The sequence below is a fragment of the Hippichthys cyanospilos genome, chromosome 19 (genome assembly GCF_059441005.1).
Source record: "Hippichthys cyanospilos isolate Australia breed blue-spotted pipefish chromosome 19, RoL_Hcya_1.0, whole genome shotgun sequence".
Taxonomy (NCBI): domain Eukaryota; kingdom Metazoa; phylum Chordata; class Actinopteri; order Syngnathiformes; family Syngnathidae; genus Hippichthys; species Hippichthys cyanospilos.
Genome location: NC_142387.1, coordinates 3217661 through 3233567, shown reverse-complemented (window position 1 = coordinate 3233567; position 15907 = coordinate 3217661). Strand labels below are relative to the sequence as shown.

General features: G+C 38.6%; 1 protein-coding gene across 3 annotated transcripts in view; it reads left to right on the top strand.

Moving 5' to 3' along the window:
• cntnap2a (contactin associated protein 2a) overlaps positions 1-15907 on the top strand; it is a 381313-nt gene that overhangs the window by 232436 nt on the left and 132970 nt on the right. For all 3 annotated transcript variants that reach the window (XM_088401634.1, XM_088401636.1, XM_088401635.1), the window contains 3 exons: positions 1599-1718; positions 7941-8056; positions 11304-11388. In XM_088401634.1, coding sequence (XP_088257760.1) covers positions 1599-1718; positions 7941-8056; positions 11304-11388 — 321 coding nt within the window. The remainder of the gene's footprint in view (positions 1-1598; positions 1719-7940; positions 8057-11303; positions 11389-15907) is intronic.

The window sequence follows — 15907 nt, the reverse complement described above, 5'->3', positions numbered from 1 at the left end:
AATTTGACATTAAAATGCGCGCGCCACACACACATAAAATTAAAATGAGCAAACTTGGAAGTAATTGTAAACTTCCAACCATACATACATACATTTTCTATAGGCGCTTAGGGTCGCCAAGGGTTACAGACATGCTGGTGTCTATCAAAGCTGGCTTTGGGCAGTAGGTGGAGACACCCTGAACTGGTTTCCAGCCAATCGCAGGGCACTCAGAGACGAACAACCATTCACGCACCCAATCACACCTAAGGACAATTTAATATGTCCGATTCACTTGCCCTGCATGTTTTTGGGAGTGTGAGGGGAAGTCAGTGTCCGGAGAGAACCCACGTGGGCTTGGGGAGAATATGCACACTCTACACAGGATGGCCGAAGCAAGGTTGATTTGAACTTGGGTACCTTTAAGTGTGAGGTTGACATGTTATTCACTGCTCGCCCTGAAGAAGGGATTTTGTCGAGTCTCGAACCAACGACCTTACACATTGATAACCAGTTGATCAGACCGCCGCACCAAATTGTCTGCTAGAAGGGATTGTGTTGGGTCTCGAACCAACAACCTCAAACGTTGAGAACCAGTGGTCTGACCACCGCCCTAAACTGTCTGCTAATTGTAAACTTGGTGGAAAACGTATTTGGAGGTTGAAACAAAGGTAACGTTTTTGTCCACTTTCATCTGTTTAGATGTTAAACTTCCTCAGCATTTAAAGTGTTGAAATAAGAAATTATGTCCTTACTTGCTAATTGAATGTACTCTCCAGTGTTCATTTAACACTTACTGAAGGTTTTAGGTCAACATCTTTTTCCTAAGGTACTGGTTTGCGATGGGCATTTGAAAGATGAAGGTGGCGAAAAACATTTTTTTCTCAAAACGAGGGATTTCAACTTGGCAACATTCAAAGTGCTGTAAATTTATTAATATTTTAGTGTATTATTGTAAATCATCTTAAAGGGAATTTTGTATTGAATATAGAATATATAACTCAGTTGTAGTTTTCAATATGATACAGATTTGAGTCCTTTGAGTTTTCTTTAATACAGTAAGTGCAAAGATCTATCATGCAAGGTTTGCTGGATCTAAAGTTTCATTGGCAAGAAGGTTGTAAGAACTCAAGTTCAATAATGGAAGAATTCAAGGACAACAAATAAGAAAAGACAGAACGGAAACGTAAAAATTGAAAAAGAAAATCCTTGCTTCCATCATGAAGGTTTCACTTCAAGAAACACTCCCACATTTCTGGTAATAACTCTTCCACTCATCCATATCCTCTGTGTGTGTGCGTGTGTGTATCATCACAATATACCATTATTGTGTGTCATAAAGATTGCTAGACTGTGTGGGGCAAAGCAACACTTGACAGGCTCTGCACAGATGCTTGAAAACATTCCAAATTATGTTTTGAATGATTTCGGGGGGAAATAGTGTATGGATATATGCTGCAACATAATGCATTCTTAATCCTTTACCTACACCTTAAAATATAATTCAAAATCATTTACTTTAGTTGCAATAGCTGACTATAGTTAATTCCCAGTTACAGTGTCTTTTTGGATTGATACTACAAAAGCCTAATTGTAATTGTTATCGCTGTCTTTTCCAGCTATCTATGAGTCATCATGTGAAGCTTATAAGCATTTGGGCCGATCCTCTGACACTTACTGGATAGACCCTGATGGCAGCGGACCTCTGGGTCCCTTCAAAGTCAACTGCAACATGACAGGTTTGTAAAGGGCCATCAGTGCAGTGTGTATAAATGCATCTCCTTGACTGCATTCCTGGTGCCTTGTAAAGAGGGTAGGAATTAGGGATGGGAATCTTTGACTGCTTCACGATTGGACTCAATTCCAATTTTGGGGTCTCCGATTCGATTCAGAATCAATTTCAATTCTCAACAATTTTCAATTCAAAAGGATTCAATCCAATTAATTGAAAACGATTTCTGCTTCAGTCTTTAGAAGTGCAATTAATCATCATACCATGTGGGTCATCTTTGCAAGACAGAATAAGAAGGGATATACTGTATTGTTTTCTTTTTTTCTTTTACATTCATTAAGTTTTGATTTGTAAGGAGCATGCCTTTTTCCACAAAATACTGTGACATGTCGAAAACTGCTGTTTTTGAAGGTAACTATAAACTGTAGCTTTTATAGTATAAAATATGAATTGAATGAAAATCAAAAAGGAAATTGCAGTACCGAAATACTATGTCAAAAACTGTTGACCAAATGAAAAATATTGATATCTCTTATTACTGTACATTTATGACAAGATAAGAAATTGAACTATTTCAATTGAGCAGCTAAATTGATAGTGTGGGGAAAGAAATGGGTAAAACGTGTGACAGCTGGTTAATTTCTGGGTATATCGGGAGCATTATCGGTCACAATTTGTTTTTAACATATTATTTAGTAAATTAGAGAGTATTTTAATTCATTTACATGTATGTGAGTAACGTGTTTGTGAATTAATTTGGAGTTTGCATATATTGTTTTGTATTCTTACCTTCTTTTATTTTTTGTGGACTTGCTGCAAGTTTTGTGTGGTGTTAATTATGGAACATTTGCTTTCTGTTCTGTATGAATTTGTTTTCTTGGTTATCTTATTTATTTCGATAGAGTCTATTCCTTAACAGCAAAGTGAAATGAGCCATACTGTCCTAGCTGAGACGAGTATAAGATGAGTTCGATCTAGACAGCAAGCTAAAACTCTGGAGTGATGGTGCAAAATCCTCGCAGTAGTTCGTAGCTTTTAAAGCACATCATGGCATCAGCATCTCAACATCAGCAGAGTGAAACTAAAAAAGAAGGTAACTCAAATCAGCCATGTTCTTCAGCAAGTCACATTCACAGCAGGTATAAAATAGAAATTTGAATTAGCTGACAATTCGACAGCACTTGCTTTAAACTAATATCAAATGTTACTTTAGCTTTCAAGTATCGCATTTATAAACAACATTATACTTACAGGTTTTGCCCCTGTAGGAGTTTAACTTGCGCCTTGCAGTGCAAGAACGTTCTTTTTCCCACATCGCCAACTGTGTAACTCCCACACTCGCAAGCTCACCACACTTCCCGTTTACACAGCTTACGGCAAAAGGAAAGCATAGCTTCAAAACAAGAATTGACTTGAACAAATTAACTGAAACTTGCCTGAAAGGCAGAACAGAAACATTTAAACTCGTGACCGGGGCTAAGCGACAAGACTACTTTGAAGCACCGCAAGCTTGACAATCTCAAATGGGCTGCGTGGTGACATCATGGCATAGCACGTAGTACGGAAGCCGACAGGAAGTGTATCAATTGCTATTTTATTATAATATTGATATTATTATATCGATTTTATGACCTTTTATTTAGATTTAAATTGTAGTAAATGAGAATCGCGATTCTGATGAAAATCAGTTTTTTGGCACACCCCAGGTCGGAATTGCTGCACAGATTTATTTTCCTCTGGCATTTTCTTTATTTTGCCAAACTGCAGCCTAGCAATAAATAGGAGACAGCATCTGGCTCATCCACTGTCTCTGACCATCTCTCGCAGCCTTTGAGTTAAAATGAAATTTAAAAAACAGTTGCATTCTTTTGTTTTGAAAGTGGTGCTTTTATTTTGATGTGTATTCATATAGATTAAATAAGCAAGTAAGAGCTATGACTTTTGTCTACTAATAGAGGCATGGTATTCATTGGCACAGAAGCCACTAGTTGGCAACTATCTGCGCCATGTTTTGTTGGCCATGTTTGTTGTGATATAAATCTTTAATTAAGATCATGTACTGTACTGCATATAACGAAATCAGGAAACGGCTCACTGACTGGCTCAAGCGATATTTTTATCGCACATACCACTGTATTTCACCTGCCTGCTTTCAATCATGTACACACACATGTACACAGAGTGGAATAATTAGATTGCCTGGTAGAGCACAGCACACAGGGAGAGCAAAGGGGACATTTTTCACAAAATATCACTGCACTTCACTGGCTAACCCCTTAGTCACAGTGAATTGCATTCTCACACACACCGTAGAATGTTAAGTTTCACTTTCCCCTCCGTGAGCACACCTTAAAGACCTTGAATCCAGACACACACACACACAAAGCGACACACACGCCTACCTTGAGTGGCAGTATGAGTGAGCAGGGATATGTCTTGAGTGACAGGCTCATGTTAACCGAGAACTGAAGTGTCGATTAAACCTTGCCGTCCCTGAGTTCTAACTTCCGCAGTTTGGAAAGAAATTTACTCTTGTGACAGCTAAACTGTCATTTACTGTGGACGTACGCTGTCCCCAGTGCTCCAAGGAAAACAAAACGATGGCCTAGATCTTGAGGTCACTTTTATTTCAGAGAAAGGCAAGTTGTGACACCATTCTTGCCAAGGAAAGAGATATATACACAGTATATGTGTGTGTGTATATATATATATATATATATATATATATATATATATATATATATATATATATATATATATATATATATATATATATATATATATATATAGCGGTCTCAGTACTTCGCGTTTTTTTCCAGGAAAAATTAACATTTAAAAAATGTGCAAAAATGCAAAAACTATGTAAAGAATACTTCAAGCGTTAGAGTTCGTGACGTTTTATATCTTTTTTTGAAACGTATGCTTTTAATTTGTAGGGTCGCGTTGCATTTCCGTTTCCTGTTTTACGTTCTCTGGGCGTCATTCGGCTCGTTACGGTGACGTAGTGAATGACAACGTAAGTTCATATTTATAGTTTATTATCATTTATGTTGATAATGCACACTACTGCCTATGTTTAGTAAGCGAGTAAGTAGTTGTTTATTCTGTTTATGTGTTCGTTTGTGTAGAGGTTGCACTTTATCGTTAGTACTTGTTGCTAACCCGCTAATGTCGGCTAAAAATACAGTAAATTCATAGATTAAAGTTCGGCAAAATGTTAGTTTACTGACTTGAAGATTGTTGTTGATTTGTTATTCACCAGATACTACATGATACACCATACATGAGCCAAAATAAATGTGAAGTTCAACGTGATGACTTGCATACTCTTTCATCGGAGTCTTGGTGCAGATAACCAGTCCTGAGAACAAATTCTCAACAAACTAAGTAATATTAGTTATTTAATGAATATATAATAATGTTAATAATGTTAATAAGGATAATGTAATGTTAAATAATAGGACAAAGGAAATAAAATACGCAAAAAATACCAAGAAAAAAAGGATTGTTTATGGTTACTGCGGCCATATTGGGGTGTACTTTCAAGACCTACCACGTCTCTCCCTTGTGGGGCTTTGTCTTTTTGCACGACAGGCCTAAGCAAGTAAGGGGTGGAACACCGGCTGCGCACCTGTTCTCAATTCCATCACCTATTTAGCACAGCTGGAGCAGGGCGGCGGCGTCGGATTATTCTCTGAACCTCCGTTGCATCTGCGTCCCTTGCTTTTCGAGTTTTTCCCGAGTTTCCTCTGAGTTTCCTCTTCCTCGCGTTTATTAGTCCGTCTCCTGGTTGCCTCCCTCAGTTGTTACTTTGCTTCGTGAGTATTTTCCGAGTTTTTTGTTGTTGTTACTTTTTCTCCCCTCGAGCCCGTTTTTCGAGCGCCTTATTTTGTAACTTGTTTTTGACACAATTTTCGACGCCACCGTCCTGTTGGTTCCGCTCCTGTCGGCTTTTGATTTAATTTATTCTCTGTTCCCGTACGCGTGTTACGTGCTCCTTTTGTTATTAAATTTCCTCCTCATTTGTTACTTTGTGTTCAGTCTCTGTTGGGTCCATACACGCCCGTTATCTACCGCGAAGTGGGGGGGGGGGGGGGGGGCTTTGTATATTTATATATACAGTGGGCCCCCGTGTTACGAACTTAATTCGTTCAGCGGCTACGCTCGTAACTTGAACTGCTCGTATGACGGGCAATCCAAACCTATGTTAATTAGTGAATGCGTGCAACGCGCGCAAAAACCTTAGGTAAAAACATCACGACTTTATACACATATTAAAAATGAGTAACATAATCTACTGTACAGTTAAATAAAATAACATATACAAAGGAAAAATGACATTTACCTTTGGGGCGACGTGACTTGAGCTGGGTGGAGGCGGAGGGGAGCAGAGACCAACCTGCAGAATTTATTTAGTTATTTTCTTAAACGGGAACTTTTCTCAAACTTATCACGGCAATTTCCTTCTCTTTAATCCATAATAGAAGAAGCCTCTCAATTTTGTTGTCGATCGAGGTCCGTCCCCCGGCAAGGAAAGTCTTGCCCTTAGAAGATTGCCAAGCGGTTACGGCCATACTCACGAGCAAGGTTAACATGCGTGCGCCTCCTTCGTATTTTTTTTTTTTTATTATCTCCTGCTTCGTTTCTATTGTCATCATCCTCTTACTTCTTCCTTTACCGCCACTAGCAATTTTAGAAGCCATGTCTAACAGATAAAGTTTGCAAAGTCTTCACAACATTCCTTCCTTCCGTTTTTTGACTGGTTTTCTCTACTTCCTTCCGTCCCGACCAGCTGTGCCATCAAGCTAGATGAAGGCGTTCGACCAATAGCATATCGGCATCTCCGTGACTGACACCGTGACTGAAACAGTGACTGTGACATTGTAAGAGCAATAGCATATCAGCGTTACCGTGTTGTGCGTGAGCAAATGATTTTGTTGATGTAGCAAAGGGAAGTCAATTGTACGTACACATTAACTGCAAAGCGTGGTGAAATCATAGTTATAACTATCACGAATATACACACATATATAAAATTATTGCCATAATCTACTTTGCAGTTAATTAAATTAACATGGATACACAACGGATAAATGACATTTTCCTCTGGGGCGACGTGACTTGAGCCGAGTGGAGACGGAGGTGAGCAGAGACCAACCTGCAGAATTTATTGATTTATTTTCTTAAACAAGAACTTTTCTCAAACTAAAACATATCACCGGTGATTTCCTTCTCTTTAATCCATAATAGAAGAAGCCTCTCCTTTTTGTTGTCGAGCGAGGTCCGTCCCCTGGCAAGGAAAGTTTTGCCCTTAGAAGATTGCCAAGCGGTTCCGTCCATACTCACGAGCAAGGTTAACTATGCGTGTGCCTCCTTTGAATTTTTTTATCTCCTGCTTGGTTTCTATTGTCATCATCCTCTTACTTCTTCCTTTACCGCCACTTGCAATTTTAGAAGCCATGTCTAACAGATAAAGTTTGCAAAGTCTTCACAACATTCCTTCCTTCTGTTTTTGACTGATTTTCTCTCCTTCCTTGCGTCCCGACCAGCTGTGCCATCAAGCTAGATAAAGGCGTTCGGCCAATAGCATATCAGCATTTCTGTGATTGACGTGATGCCGGCCAATAGCATCTCCGTGACTGACTCCGTGACTGACACCGTGACTGAGACAGTGACTGTGACATTGTAAGAGCAATAGCGTTCGACGTTGCCGTGATAAGCGTCAACCGCCAAATTAGTTGACGTAGCAAAGCGAAAATAAATGTTTGAACACAACGGCCGACATGTCATATTGTTCGTAAGACGGAAGGTTTGTGCGTAAGTGGGGGACAAAAAACTCCGCGGTCCACGCTCGTAAGTCGAAATGTTCGTAAAAGAGGGTGTTTGTAAACCGGGGGCCGACTGTATATATATATATATATATATATATATATATATATATATATATATATATTAGTACCAGAAAAAGCAAAAACTCTCTTTTTTGGACCGGTTGAAATGCTTTACCATAGAAGCATACCCACAGCTGCATTTTAACATCCTTTTTTGGGTCCATTGTTTTGGTTTTAATTGTCTTTTGGACGAATAATGAAAATGCATTTGTTGTCATCATCAGCAAAAAAAATTGTTGGTGGCTGAAAATTTGGTGCATCCCTGGTATATAGGTATACATATAAAATATATACAATGCACGCACTAATGTTATACAATTATGTTAATGTTTGTATAGAGGACAAAGTGTGGACAGTCGTAATGAACAACCTTCCACCCAAAACAACAGTGACTGGTTCCAGTAGAGAAAGACGCACCATCCTCCAAGTCAACTACAGTGCCTCGATGGAACAGGTAACTCAAAATCGCATCCATTCTATGTCTTTCATTGCGCCAAAACTCAAAATATGTCTATATGTTTTTGTTACTTCATTACACCTAGCAAAATTCTGCTCATTGTTTAAATTTTGCTCCATAATTACTTGTGCAATCTACCGTGTTTATTTTGGTTCATTAGACCTAAGGCACACATGAGACTAACAGGCATAGGATGCAGAAATATGATGGCCGACTGAAAGGCCCTTTTAGAATCACATGATCATAGGGGGCTCATTAACCTGTACAAGTCTCAACAAATGGGCACAAGCACAAGCAAAACATTAAGCATTATAAAGCATTAAGCAGTAAATTGAACACATTGCTTTATTTAAGAAACATTTTTGTTGGCAAATGTGACGGGCAATATGTGACCGTGAAGATTCACTCACTTTTACTTTTCTAGATTACATCTCTTAACAGTCAGCTGAACCACCTGAGCCTTCTCAAGCACCAAGCTTACTAAGTTAAATGTTTCCAACTTTCTTTATTACCACTATTCTGACAGCAGAGCTCCAACACGCTGAGCTCATTTTCTATTAGGAACACAGGAACTATCAGGAACACAGACAAACTGCATAACAGCCTTTAAATCGTTAATGGCTCATAATACAGAAATTGCACATATTGAATTACAATGCACGGAACCCTGCAGCAGCAAATAGAACATTAGCTATTAAAGTATTTTATAACAGCTGTATTCTGCTATTGTTGTGGTTGATACAAAACAGATTCACATAGTCAGGACCCCAAGTCCAAGGACTTTGCACATCTTGACACAACGGATAAAACTGAGTTCAGAGTATAGTCTGTCATCATCCATGACAATATAAACAATATTGATATAGAATAGATACAAAAAGTCTCTACATACCCCATATGAAGTGTCAAATTTCCATCTATTTATTTTTTTTATACCACCTACTCATTTGTAGGTGATGTGTATCTAGCCTATCCCAACTGACTAGCTTGGAGACACCATAGCCTGCTTTAACCAATATTAATCAAGATTAATCATTTTGAAATCTTTTGCGTCTTTAATTTGATTAAAAACATAAAAGACTCATTTAATTTTTATTTTGTGCAAGCTATTGGACACATTAAAAGTGGAATTTTTTTTTCTTGTGCTCATTTCTATGTCACAAAACCTATACAGTCACTCTGGGGGAAATTGTTATAATTCAGTCAATGGTATCTGTCACTGTAATTGAAAGTTTTGGCACATTTACCTGTCAAAGGTGTGCATCGTCTACTAGTCCCTTACTTTCATATTTCGTTAAATGTGTATTTTTTCAAAAAATCAAAACTAATTTACATATCATCTCACACACACACACACACACACACACGCACATATATATATATATATATATATATATATATATATATATATATATATATATATATATAATCCATTTATTGTACTTTCATTTACTTTTATTCTACTTTCTTTTACTTTTGGTGCATTAGTAGTTAAGAAATGTCATTTCTTAGAAGTATTACAGAAAAATCTGTGCACGCTGTGCAATTTCCTGGTTAGTTTAATTTCCTCTGAACAGTTGTAATTGGTACTTTTGTACTTTCATAACATGGCAACAGTGACAAGTTAAACTTGCAATCAAGCATACAAAATAGAATATAGCATGAGTGTTATTTTTATTTAAGTTGAATGCCGCTTGATTTTTAACATGGAAGTCCGTATTTTTGACATATTAAATGAATAATTAAACAAATGAGTACTTAAACAAATAGTTTGAATTCCATGTGATGGCTCTAGATACACAGAATATATGAATCATGGACTGTACCTTTATGGTAACAGCAATTTTTTTAACCTGACATCATAAAGCCCAATCAACATCACTATAATATTTGTCGTAATTGCCAGTGTACCTTTTTCAAAAATGGCTAATTTAAGAATGCCAGGCATTGGCTTGACTGAAAGTGAGGGAGTACATCGGGTGCTGGTGTCGCATGCAAATATCAAATTTACAGCTAGCTACAAAGGAAGTGGCAGCTGATGATTGTACTGACAGCTGTAACAAATAAGGCCTGTCAGCCGATCCCTCAAACATGTCAGAATGCCCCAGGATGCCAGCTCAGGGGTAGTGTCTTCACTGAGAATGAGAGGTTGAGGGTTCAATCCCTGGCCGGGTCATACCAAAGACTATGAAAATGGAACCAGAGGGTTGGAATAAAGGGATTCAATTTGAAAATGATTCCCGAGCACACTGCCACTGCTGCCCGCTGCTCCCTCAGGTAACGGGTCAAATATTGTATAATGTATATCGAACACAAATTTGACCCTCTTAAGTGTGTGTGACATGACCCAATCATAATGTTTTACCTTTTTTCTATTTCTACCTAATGTTAACTTGATTTAATAAATAAAAACAAAGAAGATTAGCTATTCTGGCATAGATGTCATACAATCAACCTCATGTTGCCAGAATATCCATCCAGCCATACATCCATTTTCTAGAGTCGCTTGTCCTCACAAGGGTCACGCTTGCTGGTGTCTATCCCAATTGACTTTGGGCAGTAGGCGGGGGATACCTCAAACTGATTGCCAGCCAATTGCAGGGCACACAGAGACCAACAATTATTCATGTACACAATCATACCTAAGAGTAATGTAGTCTGTCCAATACACCTGCCATGCATGTTTATTGGAGTTTGGGAAAAAGCTGGAGTGCCCGGAAAGAACCCACGCGGGTTGGGGAAAAACATGCAAATTCCAAACAGGGAGGTTGGAGCCAGGTTGCCAGAATATATTCTAATACATACTGTATCTATTTACTACTATAATACATTGTCAAAAGAACCTTCACAATTTTCCACTATTTTTCCACTAGACAGACTTTGAAAGGCACAGAACATGTTTTGATATGTATTCTCTCCTTCTTAGCTACCAAGAGCAACACTTTCATCAAATGGTCACACTTAATTACTACAGTGCTCATAAAGCTTAAAATTAAGAGGAGCTCTGGCCACGAGTGTCATCACACAATACATAAAAGAAAAAAATGTAGTCACTGGCAGACAAGTATTTTCCTTGTCGCTGGTAAGGAAAGAGTTAACTCCCGCTACTTCACATTCTAATCAAACCCAGTTCAAACAGCACAAGTCCTTTCATTGGACCAATTGAAAAAAATTGCTTTGATGTGAAATCGGCCTGCTGGATAACATGAATACACACACGTCTGTGTACTCTTTTTTTTTCCAGGTGGCAGCCATCACCACCAGCTCAGAACATTGTGAACAACAAATCACATACACTTGCTATATGTCCAGACTGCTTAACACTCCAGGTATGGTAATGCTGTTTTTTCATAAACCATATATTTGTTTCATGTTTGTTTGGAAATTAAGGTATTGGCTATCAAAACTATTGCAATAGTTTGTGAAATGCGTAAGGATATTAAAGAAATGAATTATATTAGAAATTAATTATATCAAACACAAATTAAGTCCATTTGTAATTGAATTGTTTGGATCCAGCTACTGTGTAAAAGGATTAGCTTTAAGTCAATTTCATCTAGATTATCAAATCTGTTTTGCTTATGAAAAAGATATGTTTTGACTGTGTGTTTTGGCGTTGTAACATGGTGAAAGAAGTGTCTGCCTTCCTAAAACGCAAGCGGTATTATTGTGTTTTTTGCTGTTTAAAAAAAGGGGGGGAATTAGCCTAACATCTTATTTAACGTATTTAGTACATAACAATTTGTAACAAGCATCTTGTCTGTTCCACTTTCCACCCTCACACAGTTGTAAACAGAAATACACACAGGCATCACAACTGTGCACACAAAGACCCACTGTAGGGAATTGCTTCATAAAGACAAAACACTGCAGCAATTAGAGAGGCTCGGAAGATAGTGTGTTCTCTTGCTGTGTGTGTCTGCACATCTCTATATTCTTGATAGAGTAGCTAAAAAGATATATTGATAGGTGAGTTTTATAGTGTGCAGTTTCAATTTTACAATTAACCTCCAGTTCGCAAAGGCATTAAACCTGTCAATGACCAAAAGGCACACAATTACACCCTTTAATAATAGGATACTCTTAGTGTTTCAGACACATATACACACACACATGCGAGTTCACGCATGCAGACCTTCATTGACTAGTTTACTCCTAATTCACTACCTCGCGAGTCTGGGAAATCCAATTACCAGTCTACAGTGACTGAAAATTTGTGCCAGGAAAAATCATTTATCCAAAATTTCCCTCTATAAATTAGCTGTCAGCTTTCATCAAACGACCGTGTCGACAGCATTTACATTGTGTACACCAGGCATGCATAGGCACATACACTCTCTTACACTTTCTATTCTAGACTCCCATCTTGTACATTAGGGAATACGGTATTCTGAAGCTAAACGAAGCGTTAAATGGGAATTATGGTCTGCCGCTAGTGACATTTCTCGATTAGGACCTTGTAGAAATACATGTAATTGTCAGACGCCTCCTCTTTTATTTCACATGTCCTGGACTTGTAAGTCAAAAGACACACACACACACACACACACACACACACACACACACACACACACACACACACACACACTTTTGCTTTGGCTTTTCTTTATTTTGAATGGGAAATAATGAATACAGGTACTGACACAAGTCACAGCCATTGTATATGGTGCATTTATTGTTCTTATTTCTTGCATTTTCATTGGTCTCTTTCTTGTATCTGATTGAGGTTGAATTTAGCTTTTTATTTATTCATTCATTCATTTATTTATGTATTTATTTTTGCTCCTTCAACCCCCAGCCACAATCTTTGTAGCATTGGGAAGTCTTATGTCTTACTTCACATGTAGATAGATGTACATCATTTGGAAGAGGCATGTATTTTCAAGGTGATAAAGAAATATCCTCCCTAGTCATTTCATAACCCTGTCAATTTATGTGCCCAATAAACTATTACCCAGGGGAGACAATAACCTTTGGCACCGCAATGCCAAAAACAATTGCCCCCCCCCCCCTCCTCCAAAAAAAACTATATATATATAAATAAAATAAATAAGCTACATGTTAGCTCAAGTGTCTCATTAAAGTTTAGATGATTGCTGAAAGTAAAGTAAAACTGCTTTAGTGGGTCCAAATGTGTGTGTGTGTGTGTTTTTAATTACATTTAAGCTTTCAAAGCATGTTTAATTGGGGACATACAAAAGTGTCCATTTTTTGGTGGTTAATGTTCTGAGTCATAGCACGTTCGCCAGACAGTTAGAGGGACCCGACTTCAAATCCACCTCTCTCTGGCCTTCCTGAGTGGAGTTTGCATGTTCTCCCCGAGCCCATATGGGTTCTCTCTGGGCACTCGTATGGGTTCTCTCTGGGCACTGGTCGATTTGGGGGAATTTTACTAAAACGCGAGTATAAATTTACATAGACCATGGGTGTTCAATTGTGTGTTATTAAAATGACGAAATTACAGTAGTTTGAGATGTATTTCTACATTGTATATCGAAAAACATAATGTTGCATTCACGGGGAGGTGTGGTGGGGCGGAAACGAAACACGTGTGAGGCTATGTGCACTTCGATGCAAATGCTGAAACTAATGTTGCAACAATAAAGTGATTTGAAGTTTGCTTGATTTTTTTTTGACACAGCTGAAAATTAATTTGTCGAAAAACCCCAAGAGTCATCATTACTATCTGACACGACAAATAGAACCTCCCATTTAACTCAGACGTCCTGTACTTCCTGGTCGTCATTCCACTTCGGACCCATCAAACCCATGTGTTTGAAATGAAGGCTAAGTGACGACTGTCGTGAGATCAGAGCGTAAAAGGTTAGCTTTTGCTGTTTCCCCCTCCACTTGCCGACATCCATGCCACATCAAAGGGCTGAAGGAGATGAGTCAAGCTGTCTTTTCCTTTTCATAATGAGTCTAAGTCTGCTGGAAACATTATGCACGCAGCCTAGTTGTTTACAACAAAAAGGTATTGAGGCGGTGCTTGACAAAAGTGCTTTTTTTGACGTTCTGTGCAAACGTTTTAGAAACTATATTGAATTAGAGGTATATAAAATCATTTTAAGACTTTTAATTGACATGATAGGACTTATTTTGTATTCAAACTACTGTTATTTAAACAGAGATTTGTGGAAAAAAATTGGTCCGTTTTGAGTTATGTGATTATAAGTCTACCCCTCTAATATGGGGATTGAAAAAGACACTCAACTTGTACTCGGAGAAATACAGTAAGTTAAAAAGAAGACAATGCCTAAGAATTCAATTTTATAAATGATTAAAAAAGGAGATGTGTTGTGTTCTATTTTTGGAGAAGCATCAACATGTCTGAAAGAGGAGGAACTCACAATATGGCAAAAGGTTTTAAAGGAACACGAGACAAATCAGGCTAGGAACTGATTCTTCGGAAAAGAAAGTGTTTGTGTTTTTAATCAGCTGGGGAAGCCCTTAGGACCAATGAGCACACTTCCCACATGTTGGCCTTTTATGTCACAAAATACATTAACAGCTCTTGAGATCAAAATGTCATCCTGTTCATTGTTAAAGCACGGCAGCTCAAGGTAAAGACACATAGGAAAATGATCTTTTCATCGCTTTTTATTTTGTGGCGGGTGTCAAATACTGTATAATGCGAATATCAGTGGTTATTTACATAAAAAGTGATAGTCTAAATGAGGGTGAAATACACATTGATTGGATATTGTGTTTTATCTTCGTTATCAGCAGTGTTAAGCCGCATTTACACTGTGGTACCATTCCATTCAGGTCCGCTCAGCACAGCCCATTTAGCACAGTAGTACATCATGCAATTCCATTGTGGAGTGAGTAGGCAGAGTGGCAATTGCTATGTAAACTACAATATGTACAGTAAACAGCCTGTAACCTGCCAATGATGCAGTAAACGCTAACAAAAGAGGGCATTGAAAATTTCATGTCCTTTGTACCTGGCATGTGGTTGTGTATAGATTTACAAATAATTTAAACATGCTGTATTCTCAAATATGTTTGGTTTTGCAAGTACATTATAACAGTGGCCCCCAACCTCGGACCGGGGTGCTGGCTGGGACCGGTACCGGTCCGTGGATCAACTGGTACTGGGCCGCGTGGGCTGCACCCCAAATAATGTTTTGGAGATGATTTAGGTTAATGGTACGCGCACACCGAACGCGAATGAGACGAAAAAGCGAAGAGTTTTGTATTGTATCGGGAACATTCAACGGCTCACGCAGGGGGCAGGAATGAATTATGGCGGCCGCTTTGCGTTCACCGGGAGCGATCCAACACGGCCACCTGAGCCCTCAATACAAAACAGAACCAAGCAAGAGCACTCACCTTGCTTGTAGAAAGGTGGAAGCGAGAACTTGGGACAACTGGTATGTGCCGCGTTTGCTTCGCAACAGCTGTTGAACCGTAGTTACTGTGCTAAGCTAACGATAGCGCAGCATCGTCAGCACAATATTTAGCACGGTCTCGGCCACTGCGAGATTGCGACTTAGAAAACTTTTGGCACCGCCTCTGGCCGCTGTTGATACATATAATACATACATAGTGAGAAGGATAATGTGGCTTTTAGAGCAGACAGACCCCCCCCCCCATATTACCATTGGTCTCTGGCCGCTGTTGATTTTACATACAAAGTGACATAGTGAGAAGGATGATGTGGCTTTTAGAGCAGGATGGATGGATGGATATTTGCCAAGTTGTTGCTTGCCATTCAAAAACGTTGAGCCCACATCATCAGATAAAGGCCTCCATAAAACTCTATTATTCTATGTCATCCAACTGAAGCGTCTATGACAAAGAACATTGTACAACCATCTTTAGAAAATCAATGGATGGATACTG